We start from the raw sequence: 13,452 nt of genomic DNA on the forward strand, positions 1-13,452 counted from the left end.
ATATCTCCATTGTTAATATTCCTCAGTAAAAACAATTCATTAGTTATAATTTATTTCTCTAAGCCATTGAAGTGGTTGTTCAAAACAATAAATTTCATGCACATGCAATCTTCGATATTTATTTACTCGCAATTGGGGAGCTTTGTAAACCTGTGAGATCTCAGCACTTTGAACTTGGGTTCATCCGATTCAAACTTGAAATTATTTTGGATTTGAATCAATACTGTATGGCCGACACTACTGATCTGCGTTCACCACAAAGCAAATGGAGAATCCGAGTTTTTGTTTTCTTCAAAGATGCGAGGTAATAACTGATGAACTTTTAGTTTCCTGTATTTTTTTACATGCACGTAGATGGCTAACAACCTGGAGATCGATCTTATGTTTATAGTTCGTGCTAACGTGATCATTTTATGTAAATTTCAGACTTGTGTTCAAGATGGATTCACTTGGTTTGGAGATTATTCAGATTGCACTTCCTGCTGCTCTAGCTTTAGCCGCTGATCCCATCGATTCGCTCATTGACACAGCATTTATTGGCCGTTTAGGTCTGTTTTCTTATCTTTCATCCTCTTAATTTTAGCAGATTTATGAACATCTCTCAGTTTTTTAAGTGAATTAATCAACATTTTGTGCGTCAATAGGAGCGGTGGAGCTTGCAGCCGTGGGAGTTTCAATCGCCATATTCAATCAAGCTTCAAAGATTACCATATTTCCACTAGTCAGTATCACAACTTCTTTTGTCGCTGAAGAGGAAACCATTGGACGAGTTACCAATGTTGAAGAACCAAAAGCTGAGGACTCGGAGAAGAGTTCAGCTAAAGATAGTGAAATGAAGGAGTTGAAGCCAGAAGAAGCCATGCTTGAGAACTTGGAAAAAGGAGCTTCAACAAACACTGCTACTGAAACAAAAGATGAATCTTCATCAGATAATAATTCTTCGGCAACTACATGCAAGTCTCCCTCTCTAATGGAAAGCAAAGAGTTGAGTAAGGGGAAGTGACATATCCCTTCAGCATCAACTACACTAATTACAGGCGCCTTTCTTGGTCTTGTCCAAGCTATATTTCTTGTATTCGGAGTCAAACCTCTGTAACATATTATGGGCGTGAAGTCTGTGAGTTCTTAATTATTTCAGGATTTATTTTTGTTCTGATTTTCTGTTTACTAAGTGCTGAGTAAGGAAACCTTTTTCGTTCGCTATTGATCAGAATTCTCCCATGATGAACCTTGCTCAGAAATACTTGACTTTAAGATCACTGGGTGCTTCTGCAGTCCTTCTTTCTCTAGCAATGCAAGGGGTTTTTCGAGGATTGAAGGATACAAAAACTCCCTTATACGCCACTGGTAGCCTAAAATTCTCTCCCTTATCATTCAGAATTTTAGTTCATTTAGCGGTATATAACATCACATTTCATGTAAAACAGTTGCAGGAGATTTGACAAATATCATTTTGGACCCAATATTTCATAAGGATAAGGACCACAATGTTCAAACTACACGTTCAAATGTTGAGGATGTTGGGTTGGCATAATCTTCTGTTTATATTTTAAATCTTGTGTAAATCTTATCTCTTGAAACTCTTATCTCTTGTAACAATTCTGAATATATATACATGAGTTTACACTCTTCTCTGGTAAGCAAAACCAAATTTATTCCAATTCTTTCATGGTATCAGAGCCATCTATAGCTAACGCTTTTGTCGATCCTATGGCTTCTGTTGCAGAATCTTCGTCTTCTTCCACTGCATTTCATCTTCCTTCTCAAGTCATTTCCATCAAACTTGATGGAACCAACTTTCTTGCTTGCAGTGCTCAGTTACTTCCCTTGTGTCATAGCTATGGTCTCATAGGAATCGTTGATGGTTCCAAACCCAGTCCTCCTCAATTTTCCAGCGCCGAAAATAAGACCCAAGGTATTCTTAATTCTGCTTTTGTGGTTTGGCAATATAAGGACCAAACGGTACTTGGCTGGATTGTTTCTTCTTTTTCTCCTGCAGTTATCTCCACCATATTTGGTCTTGAGACTTCTTGGCTTGCTTGGCAAGCCCTTGGCGCACGGTTTGTTGCACCCTCCACGTCTCGCATTTCTCTTATTAAAAGAAAGTTGCAATCTGTACAGCAAGGCTCCATGTCTTGCTGGGATTTTTTGGATAAGGTTAAATCCCTTGCTGATGAATTATCTGCCGTTGGGAAACCAATTGATGACTCCGATTTGATTCTCTCTGTTCTCAATGGTCTCAACTCCTCTTTCCATTCCTTTGTAATGACATATATGCTCCTTGCTAAGGAGAAATCTATGCCTTTTTTGGACTTCCATGCAGAGCTGTTGAACTATGATCTTATGCAGAAGTTTCATAATCAAACCATACAACCAAAGGCGTGATCATATGCCCTCTACTCGCATAAACCTGGTTCTAAACCAGGATCTCGTAACAGCAACAGCAAGTCCCGTTTTTCCGGTGTGTCCAAAGGCTCGAGTGGTTCTTCTTCTCATTTTCGGCAACCATTGCCTCATCTGCCCTCCTCGTCACCTGCTCCTACTGCTGCTCAGTCTGTCTCTCGCTCTCGATCTCCTTGTCAAATATGCAAACGGGAAGGTCATCAGGCACTAGACTGCTTTAATCGCATGAACTACTCGTTTCAGGGGCGTCATCCTCCAACTGATTTAGCTGCTATGGTTGCTGAGGCTAACACCAATTATCTCAATCAAAATCAATGGTATGCTGACAGTGGTGCAAAAATTCATGTTACCTCCGATATTGCCAATCTTGCAACCTCTCAGCCGTATGACGGTGATGACTCAGTGGGTGTAGGTAATGGTACAGGTTTGGTTATTTCTCGGACTGGCACTGCTTCCATTCAAACTTCATCTTCTACTCTCAAATTAAATAACTTTGCTTATTGTCCTTAAGCTTCTGCTCATCTTCTCTCTATTAATAAATTTTGTAAAGATAATAATGTTCTCTTTGAACTCACTGGTTCTTGTTTTTCTGTGAAGGACATCCGGACAAGGGACACAATTCTAACGGGGCCAAGTGATAATGGATTGTATCCGATCAACCTTCGTCAACTTTCTTCACCCAAGTTTCATGCTCTCACCATGACTGTTGGCGTCAATGCTTCTACCTCCACTTGGCATTGTCGTTTAGGACATCCTTCCACGACAACTCTACATCGTGTCATTTCTAAGTTTTCTCTACCAGTTTGTAATTCCATAAATAAACAGGTCATTTGTGTGTCTTGTCAACTTGGCAAATCTAAATAGTTGCCATTTTCAGACTCTAAAAGAGAGTCAACTACCCCTTTAGAAATCATTCATTCCGATGTTTGGTCTACTTCTACTCCATCTTTAAGTGGTTGTCAGTATTATGTAATTTTTATTGACGACTATACTCGTTTTTGTTGGTTGTTTTCCCTTTCTAATAAATCCGATGTTTATTCTACGTTTGTTAAGTTCAAGCTTTTAGTGGAAAAACAATTTCATTACACCAATAAACAATTCCAAAGTGATCATGGTGGTGAATATTGTTCAACCATTTTTAAACAATTTATAACTTCACATGGCATTTTTCATCGTCTTTCCTATCCTCATACCTCCCAACAAAATGGCCTCGCCGAAAGAAAACATCGTCATATTATGGAAATGGGTCTCACTCTCCTCGCCCAATCTGGCTTACCTAAGCACTTTTGGGTTGATGCTTTTCTCACATCTATTTTTCTCATTAATCGCTTAACTACCAAGGTCCTTGATTATTCATCACCTTATGAACGCCTGTTTCATCTTCCCCTTGACTTTACCTATTTTCGTTCTTTTGGCTGTCAATGCTTTCCCTATCTTCGCCCTTACACGCCTAATAAACTGTCTTACCGTAGCACACCTTGTATTTTCATGGGTTATTGCTCTAATCACAAGGGGTTTTAGTGTTTTGATCCATCCTCCAGGCGGGTGTATATTTCTCGCAATGTTATTTTTTACGAGAGCCTCTTTCCAGCTCGTGACCAATACCTCTTCCCTGAGTCTGCTCGTTGCATGGACTTTTTTCCAACTCGTGACTAATCCCTCTTCTCTGCACCAGCTCGTTGCGTGGCCTCCCTTCCAGCTCGTGACCAACCCCTTGACTCTGCTCATTGCGTGACCTCCTTTCCAGCTCGTGTACAATCCATCTTCACTAACTCTGCTCGTTGCATGGACCCCCCAGGTAATTCTCATACTTTGATCTTCTCTCCTCCCTCACATATTTTCTCTTGTCCTCCTGTTTCGTCTCCTAGTCCCCTTTTGGTGTCTTCTCTCCCTGATTCAGATACACATGTCCTCTCCTCTAGTTAACCCAAGACTCATTTAGACTCCTCCTCTTCTCATCCTTCTTCACCTAGCCTTGCCTCAGTTACCCACGACAGTGCACCTTCAGCTCCCCAAGACCTAGCCCCCTCCTTGTCTATTCCTCTTTCTCATATGATTACTAGATCTCAGACTGGCCGTTCTAAGCCCCATAGCTTTCCTGACTTCCATCTTTATTACTCTACTCGTCACCCTCTTCAATCTTTGCATGCAGGTGTGGTCATATCTGAGCCTCGTACCTATGCTCAAGCGGCACCTATACCTGAGTGGCATACGGCAATTGAGAGTGAATTTCAGGCACTCTTGAAGAATGAAACGTGGTCGTTGTGCCCTCGTCCTCCTGGTATAAATATGGTGCCTTGCAAATGGGTTTTTAAACTCAAACGTAGACCCAATGGCAGCATTGACCGTTACAAGGCCACGTTGGTAGTAGTTGGTTATCTCTAGCGCATTGGGGTTGATTTTCATGACACTTTCAGCCCAGTCATCAAACCTTCTACTGTCCGTATGGTTCTTTCACTTGCAGTTTCTTTCAACTGGGATATTCGGCAACTGGATGTCTCTAACACCTTTCTCCATGGCATTTTAGGAGAAGAGGTTTATATGGCCCAACCGAAAGGTTTTGAGGATCTAGTGCACTCCCAATTTGTTTGTAAGTTTCATAAATCTCTCTATGGCTTGAAGCAAGCTCCTCGGGCGTGGTTTCTTCACCTCTCTATTGCCTTGCTCTCTCTTGGTTTTCACAGTTCACAAGTTGACCCATCGTTATTCACCTATCACCAAGACTCGGTCCATGTGTTTTTGTTGGTGTATGTGAATGATATTCTTGTCACTTCTAATGATCAGGACTTCATTACATCTCTTATCTATACCCTGCAACTTGAGTTTGCTATGAAGGATCTCAGCCAGTTGACTTATTTTCTGGGTATTTAAGCCACACGCAATTCTTCTGGTTTGCACCTTCGCCAAACAAGGTATATCATTGATTTGTTAGAACGTGTGAAACTCCTGGGAATCTAGCCCTATCGAGCTCCTTGTGTCTCGGGCTCCAAACTGTCTAAATTTGATGGAGATCCTCTTTTGGATCCGGCTGAATATTGTCAAACTGTAAGTGCTTTGCAGTATGTCACCCTTACACACCCCGATATCGCATATTTCGTAAACCAGCTTTGTCAACACATGCAAGCTCCCACTTCTGCACATTGGACAACAACCAAACGAGTGTTAAGGTACTTGAAGCAGACACTTGATTTTGGCATGCTCTATAAGCCAGTTTCCTTCTCTATTAATGCCTACTGTGATTCTGATTGGGCTGGAGACCCTGACGACAGACGCTCAACGTGTGGTTATGGTGTTTATATGGGTCCTAACCTCATCTCTTGGTCCGCCAAGAAGCAACCTGTTGTCTCTAAATCTAGTACGGAGGCAAAATATCACTGCTTAGCTCTTGTCAAGGCTGAGGTATATTGGCTACGCATGCTCTTGTGTGAGCTGCAAATTTCACTTGACTTGGCTCCCATTGTTTGGTGTGATAATATCAGTGCTCTAGCTCTTGCCTCCAATCCAATTTTCCATGCCAAATCCAAGCATATTGAAGTGGATTACCACTTTATCCTAGAAAAGGTGGCAAACCGAGACATAATCCTACACCATGTCCCTTCTTCATTACAACCTGCGGATATTTTTACCAAGGGTCATACGGCTGATAGGTCCTGTTTCCTCAGAGACAAACTCTCAGTGATGGATCTCCCTGCTAGTTTGCGGGGGAATGATAAGGATAAGGACCAAAATGTTCAAACTACACGTTCAAATGTTGAGGATGTTGGGTTGGCATAATCTTCTGTTCATATTTTAAATCTTATGTAAATCTTATCTCTTGAAACTCTTATCTCTTGTAACAGTTCTGAATATATATACATGAGTTTACACTCTTCTCTGGTAAGCAAAACCAGATTTATTCCAGTTCTTTCAATATTCATCTTCGTTTGCTGTCATTGCATGATCCTTTTAATAGAAGTCTAAATTTGATGTTCCAAGGCATCCTGTGTGCTAACAATTAATTGATGATCCTCCAGGTACTTGATTTTATTCATCCTCCTGGTGAAGTTGATGAAACATGTTCATCTTTTACCTCCAAGTCTAAGGGATTTACAATTCAGTCGGTTTCTTAAAAATGGTAAGGGGCTTAACTCCCTTCATTACTTTGAAAGTATAGAGTATAACATTCATGTTTTATTAGTTTAAAATCTAATTTTTTTATTTGGGCACAGGTTTTTATTTGTTAATTAGAGTAATAGCTGTGACTGTCTGTGTCACACTATAGGCAGCTTCAATGGCTGCACGCCTTGGTTCAACACCTATGGTTGCGTTCCAAATTTGCTTACAGGTCTGGCTCACATCATCTCTTCTGGCTGATGGATTGGCTGTTGCGGGACAGGTATTTAATAACTTCCAATTTTTCTTCATGATTATGCTTTCAAAGAGTAGCATTCTGGATATGAACTTATCAGTAACATGTTTCAGGCCATTCTAGCTTGTTCATTTGCTGAGAAGGACTATCAATAGGCAACAGTTGCAGCAAATAGATTACTGTAGGTAAGCCATTATTACTTTAGGATTTACAATTAATGGTCTCATCTTTTTGTTAGAAAATTCGCGGAAATTCAACACCCAGATAATTATAGGATCATTTATAGATAATAGATCACTTAACCAATAGATTTAGGATTTTAGGAATACTTGTCTGAGCAATGATGTGTACAAAATTTGTTGAATCAATGATGTATAGTAAAACCTCTCTACTGTGATACTCTATGTAAAAATAAATTCTACATAGTCATAAAAAATTTTATTCCCATTTCGGAATAGTTATAAATAAGAATAAACTTCATATTGTAATAAGTTATAATTTTTCTGATTCCCGTCTGAAGGAAAGTTTCCTCCACATAGTAATAACTATCTGTATATTGTAAAAAAAAAATATATATATGTTATATTACATTAAAGGTTTAAGACGAAATAAAATATTTATCTAAAGTTGTTTGGAACAATGATTTATGCTTTAGAGTTGATACCACATCTTTTAACTTACGAGTACATTACTCGCTAGCATGAACATCTTCTTGTTGAAGCCAAAATATTTCTAGCATCTCAAGTATATTTAGAGCTTATTGGCACGAAATTTTTTGTATCTCCATACTATCATACTCATGATTATTTCCTTTCTATTTTTGTCTAATTGCAGCAATGATTTCTTCTTCAAATAATACATTGATGACTTGTTGTTTATTTGGATGATTAAGAAAGATATTAATATTCATTTGATTAATATAGTGAAATTATCGAATATAATCACTCAATTCTACTGTGACTCTTTGATTCTCCACCTCCACTTAATTTGTAACTTGCAATTCATCGACATTGGGAGTCCTAATCTTGCAATGTTTAAAACAATTGGCAATTATTTATGGCTTCACATCAATTGACCATGTAGCAACTGCATTTACAATTCTATCAAAGACACTTATATTTGCTAGTTCCAAGAAATAATCTTTTATCCGTTTCAAAAGTGGGCAATTAAAGTGTTGAATTTGAAATCCTAATACTATTAAAATATGAATTTAAATCTTATTACTGTACTACTAAAACATGAATTGTAAAATAAAAAAATTTTGTAACTACACATCTATTAAGTAATAACCTCCTTATAATAATAAAATTAATTAGTTCTACCATTATGATTATAGATAGGTTTTCCTGTATATAGTTTTATGTGAAACTCTTAACTTGTAACCTAGCCTTAAAGCAATTTAATGTAGCCTTAAACACTCATCTTTGACCAATGAGTACAACTTTATTAAGAGAATACACAAGCTATCACAAGCAATTACATTTCATAGAATTTATGTCATTCCTCTTAACCTCTAATAATAATTTTAATGAAACAAATTTTCATGGTTCCACTGTAAAATACATAAGAACCCCCTTTGAGTAGGTTACTATATAAGGAAACAAATTTCCTAAATAAACGATAGAGAAATTTATGAGTATCAATAAATAGACTATTTTGACAATTACCACTTATCTCACCCATAAATCCTCCCGATAGGAAATTCATGTATTTAACAACATGCCCATAAATTTACTTTAGTCATATTCCCACACATATATACAACTATTCATGTACGTATAATAATTATAATTATTATTATTATTATAATAATTACATAAGCTTTATATATATAGCTTCAGGATTCAGGACTTAAAATTACATAACTATATGTGCTCTAGTGTTTGTCAGTTTCATATTTGTTTTTCATGGTTTTTCTTATTTTCTTTTTTGGGGTAACATTTCCCAGAATGCTTATGTTTGAGTGTCATTGTACCATATCGCTTTTATAAAATAAGAATCACATGGCCGACCACCATTTCTCTCCTCTCTCCCACATGGAAATTTTTACCCATTTTATAAATTTATTAAACAGAAGAGATTCTTTGATATTACTAGATTTATGGTTACTCAATATATTGCCAAATCAAAGTATTCTCAGTCACTATACGTTAATTCATCGAAAGTTCAAAATCGATTATCAACTTTGAACTTGCCATATAACTCTTTATCGGTGAAGATTTTGTCATCCTTCTTGTTTTAAAGGCTGCAGTTCATCCATGCAACTGTTATTTGCCTTACTTTTTAGCTGGTGTGAACATAAGACTGCTGATGCAAACGTCTAAGTTATAAGAAAGTCTTTTTTAATTAAATAGGCGTACATAAATCATGTAAAATAGGTGACATGTAGAGATTGGACGAACGTGCGTTTCGCTGACTTATAGTTATATATATCAGGATTCAAAATAAACCTTATATTTAAACTGTATGCACAAGGACAGGGGTCAAAAGTTATATCAATTAATTAGGTTCAAAATTAAGCTTATAGTGGAGATATATCTGGGGTAGTAGTTGAAAAAAATGAACGAATCTTGCTTTCAAAGAAGGTTCACACAGACCAAGACAAAAATGTCTATTCTGATTACAATCTTGACCTTGTACGGATATCAATCTTGCTTAACTACAAAGGAAGACATGTTACTTTCCCAGGGCTTGATCAATCCTCTCTACTGTGATTGTTTTATTCTATTATTAAAAATTCTATGCAAGGCATCTCTTTAATAAATGTATTTATGAAGCGTTTGTCACTATATAGAATTGTCACCATTATTCAAGAACACACTTTATAAAATATTACAAAATCAAAGTATTCTCAGTCACTATACGTTAATTCTCCGAAAGTTCAAAAATCGATTACCAACTTGGAAGTTGGAACTTGCCATGGGACGGACTCTTAGTCAGTCAAGATTCTGTCATCGTTCATGTTTTAAAAGGCTGTGTAAGTAGAACAACTTAGAGCTGGTTCATCCATGCAACAGTTTTTTATTCGATATTTTCTTTAGTTTCTTTTTTTTTTTTTTTCCCTGAGTAAATTCAATAATTACCTCTCTCATAATTCGAACACAAAACCTCTGGTTATAATTAACCCTAATGACTAAGTTATGAGAAAGTTTTTTAATGAAATTGGTGTGCATAAATAATGTAAAATATATGACATATTGAGCGAAATATATGTGCATCTGTTTCATTGGAGCGTTTCACTGACTTATATATATGTCAGGATTCAAAACAAATCTTATATTTAAACTGTATGCACAAGGACAGGGGTCCAAAAATAATATCAGTTAGGTTAAAAATTAAGTTTATAGTGGAGATGTATCTGAGGTAGAATTTGAAAAGAAGAAAGAATCTTGCTTTCAAAGAAGGTTCACAAAGACCAAGACAAAAATGTCTATTCTGATTATGGTTTGTCTCAACTTATTAGAGGAATTTATAATTTTTATTAGTGGAGACTCATTTTAACCGATGACGTTATTAGGGGTATAAATAACTGAGGGAGGTCTACATTAATTAATTACAAATATAAGTCTTAGTATGTGTCACACATTTCCGGATTTACTGGGGGCTTTACAATGCTATATTATTATTATTATTTTATATCTTAACTTCCAGGTTACTTCTGCTGTGGCCTAAACTTTATGTAATGAAGGGCTCAACTTTACAAAACCATTTTGTCAAATACTGTATTAATAATCAAAAATCCAATTTTAATCAAGTTTCCTATGTGAATTATGTTATCCGTTTGTCAAAGATATAAGCAAATATTTGTCTTTTGGCCAAATGCAACAAAAGGGTAGGCTGTAAAGTTTAACCGGTCGGCGAAACTATGAAATTATAAACAAGGTTTAGTTAATTAATTAGAGACACTTCGTTTGACGGGGTGTTGATTAATTTCTTTAACTGAGGTAGGGTTCAACTATATATCCTATAATTTGTTTAAATTCCTTGAGTTTGTCATTAAACGTGCTAACTCTCTGAAGCATATAATCGATTTGGCGTTTCTTAAGTTTGATATTTCTTATCACATCTGATATCTGATTTTCTCCATTGATAATATTCCTCAATAGTTCATTAGTTATAATTTATTTCTCTAAGCCATTGCATGTTCTGCCATTGAAGTTGTTGTTAAGAATGCACATGCAATCTTCGACTTCTACTCGCAGTTGCGGAGCGAGCTTTGTAAACCTGTGAGATCTCAGCACTTGGGTTCATCCGATTAAAATTTGAACTTATTTTGTATTTGAATCAGTACCGTATGGCCGACACTACTGATCTGCATTCACAACAAAAGCAAATGGAGAATCCCAGTTTTTGTTTTCTTCAAAGATGCGAGGTAATAAATGATGAACTTTTAGTTTCCTGTATTTTTACATGCACGTAGATGACTAACAACCTGGAGATCTTATGTTTATAGTTTGTGTAATGTGATCATTTATGTAAAATCAGACTTGTGTTCAAGATGGATTCACTTGGTTTGGAGATAATTCGGATTGCACTTCCTGCTGCTTAGCTTTAGCCGTGATCCATCGCTTCTTGATTGACACAGCATTTATTGGCCGTTTAGGTCTGTTTTCTTATCTCATCCTCTTAATTTTAGCAAATTTATGAACATCTCTCAGTTTTTTTAAGTGAATTAATCAACATTTTGTGCGTCAATAGGCGGTGGAGCTTGCAGCCGGGGGAGTTTCAATCGCCATATTCAATCAAGCTTCAAGGATTACCATATTTCCACTAGTCAGTATCACAACTTCTTTTGGCGCTGAAGAGGAAACCATCGGCGAGTTACCAATGGTGAAGAACCAAAAGCTGAGAACTCCGAGAAGAGCTCAGCTAAAGATAGTGAAATGAAGCAATTGAAGCCAGAAGAAGCCATGCTTGAGAACTTGGAAAAAGGAGCTTCAACAAAACATACTACTGAAACAAAAGATGAATCTTCATCAGATAATATTCTATGCAACTTATACATGTAAGTCTCCTCTCTAATGGAAGCAAAGAGTTGAGTAAGGGGAAGCGACATATCCCTTCAGCATCAACTGCACTAATTATAGGCGCCTTTCTTGGTCTTGTCCAAGCTATATTTCTTGTATTCGGAGTCAAACTCTGTTGCATATTATGGGAGTGAAGTCTGTAAGTTCTTAATATTTCAGGATTTATTTTTGTTTTGATTTTGTGTTACCAAGTGCTGAGTAAGGAAATCTTTTTTCTTCGCGATTGATCAGAATTCTCCCATGATGAAACCTGCTCAGAAATACTTGACTTTAAGATCACTGGGTGCTCCTGCAGTCCCTTTCTCTAGCAATGCAAGGGGTTTTTCGAGGATTGAAGGATACAAAAACTCCTTATACGCCACTGGTAGCCGAAATTTCTCTCTTTTATCATTCAGAATTTTAGTTCATTTAGCGATATATAAAATCACATTTCCCGTAAAACAGTTGCAGGAGATTTAACAATACAACATTTGGACCCAATATCTTTGTTTGCCGTCTTGGTGTCAGTGGAGCCGCCATTGCACATGTTCTTTCACAGTAAGTTTTATCATTGCATGAATCCTTTAATAGAAGTCTAAATGATGTTCCTAGGCATCCTGTGTACTAACAAATGATTGATGATCCCCAGATACTTGATTTCATTCATCCCCTGGGGAGGTTGATGAAACAAGTCCATTCTTACCCAAGTCTAAGGGATTTGCAATTTAGTCGGTTTCTAAAAATGGTAAGGGGCTTAACTCCCTCTGTACTTTTTGAAAGTATCGAGTATAACATTCATGTTTCATTAGTTTAATTTCTGATTTTTGTATTTGGGCACAGGTTTTTATTTGTTAACCAGAGTAATAGCTGCGACTATCTGGTCACACTCGCAGCTTCAATGGCTGCACGCCTGGTTCAACACCTATGGCTGCGTTCCAAATTTGCTACAGGTCTGGCTCACATCATCTCTTCTGGCTGATGGATTGGCTGTTGCGGGACAGGTATTTAATAACTTCCAATTTTTCTCATGATTATGATTTCAATGAGGAGCATTATGAATTATGAACTTATCAGTAACATGTTTCCTCCACTGTCAGGCCATTCTAGCTTGTTCATTTGCTGAGAAGGACTATGAGAAGGCAACAGGTGCAGCAAACAGGTACTGCAGGTAAGCCATTATATTTTAAGGGAGCATTTGGTTAGGGGGTATTTGAGATTACTCGGATCAAGTCACTTATATTACTTAGATTATCATGTTTAGTATCAAGTAATATAAGATACGATAATCTTTAAGTACCAATAGTGGTACTATTGACAATATTTAAGGTAATTCGATTTTTCTATTTCTAGGTATTCTAAGATATTAGGGATATTTTTTATTACGATTCTATCTCTTATTAATAAAATTTTAGGACAATAATGCCCTTATTTTTAAATTTATTACATGAATATAGCTTTTACTATTTCACCCCAATAATTAACTTTTTTAACAAATTTACCCTGAATTAAAAAAAAAATTACAGCCCACACCAAACCACCACCCCAGCCACCTACCGCGGTAACCACCGCCGCGGCCAACCGCCACGGAACAATGCACGAAATGCCAAAAATGGCCAATATGGCCATTGCGAACTGATATCTGGTCGGAAATGGTTGACGGCAAATCTAATCAGGTCATCAAAGACCGATCCATCA

The 13,452-nt window shown here is 36.9% G+C and overlaps 1 protein-coding gene across 1 annotated transcript in view; it reads left to right on the forward strand.

Annotated features, from left to right (window-relative positions):
• Nucleotides 1-227: 227 nt before the first annotated feature.
• Nucleotides 228-13,452, forward strand: part of LOC116132209 — a 35,929-nt gene continuing 22,704 nt past the window's right edge. The window contains 13 exon segments of the mRNA XM_031417866.1: nt 228-304; nt 427-548; nt 645-1,117; nt 1,212-1,347; nt 1,428-1,468; nt 2,012-2,060; nt 2,426-2,827; nt 4,079-4,201; nt 4,556-4,767; nt 5,362-6,167; nt 6,417-6,517; nt 6,612-6,778; nt 12,855-12,916. Of these exon segments, the coding sequence (XP_031273726.1) occupies nt 228-304; nt 427-548; nt 645-1,117; nt 1,212-1,347; nt 1,428-1,468; nt 2,012-2,060; nt 2,426-2,827; nt 4,079-4,201; nt 4,556-4,767; nt 5,362-6,167; nt 6,417-6,517; nt 6,612-6,778; nt 12,855-12,916 (2,771 nt within the window).

Source organism: Pistacia vera, unplaced genomic scaffold (genome assembly GCF_008641045.1).
Source record: "Pistacia vera cultivar Batoury unplaced genomic scaffold, PisVer_v2 Contig25, whole genome shotgun sequence".
NCBI lineage: Eukaryota > Viridiplantae > Streptophyta > Magnoliopsida > Sapindales > Anacardiaceae > Pistacia > Pistacia vera.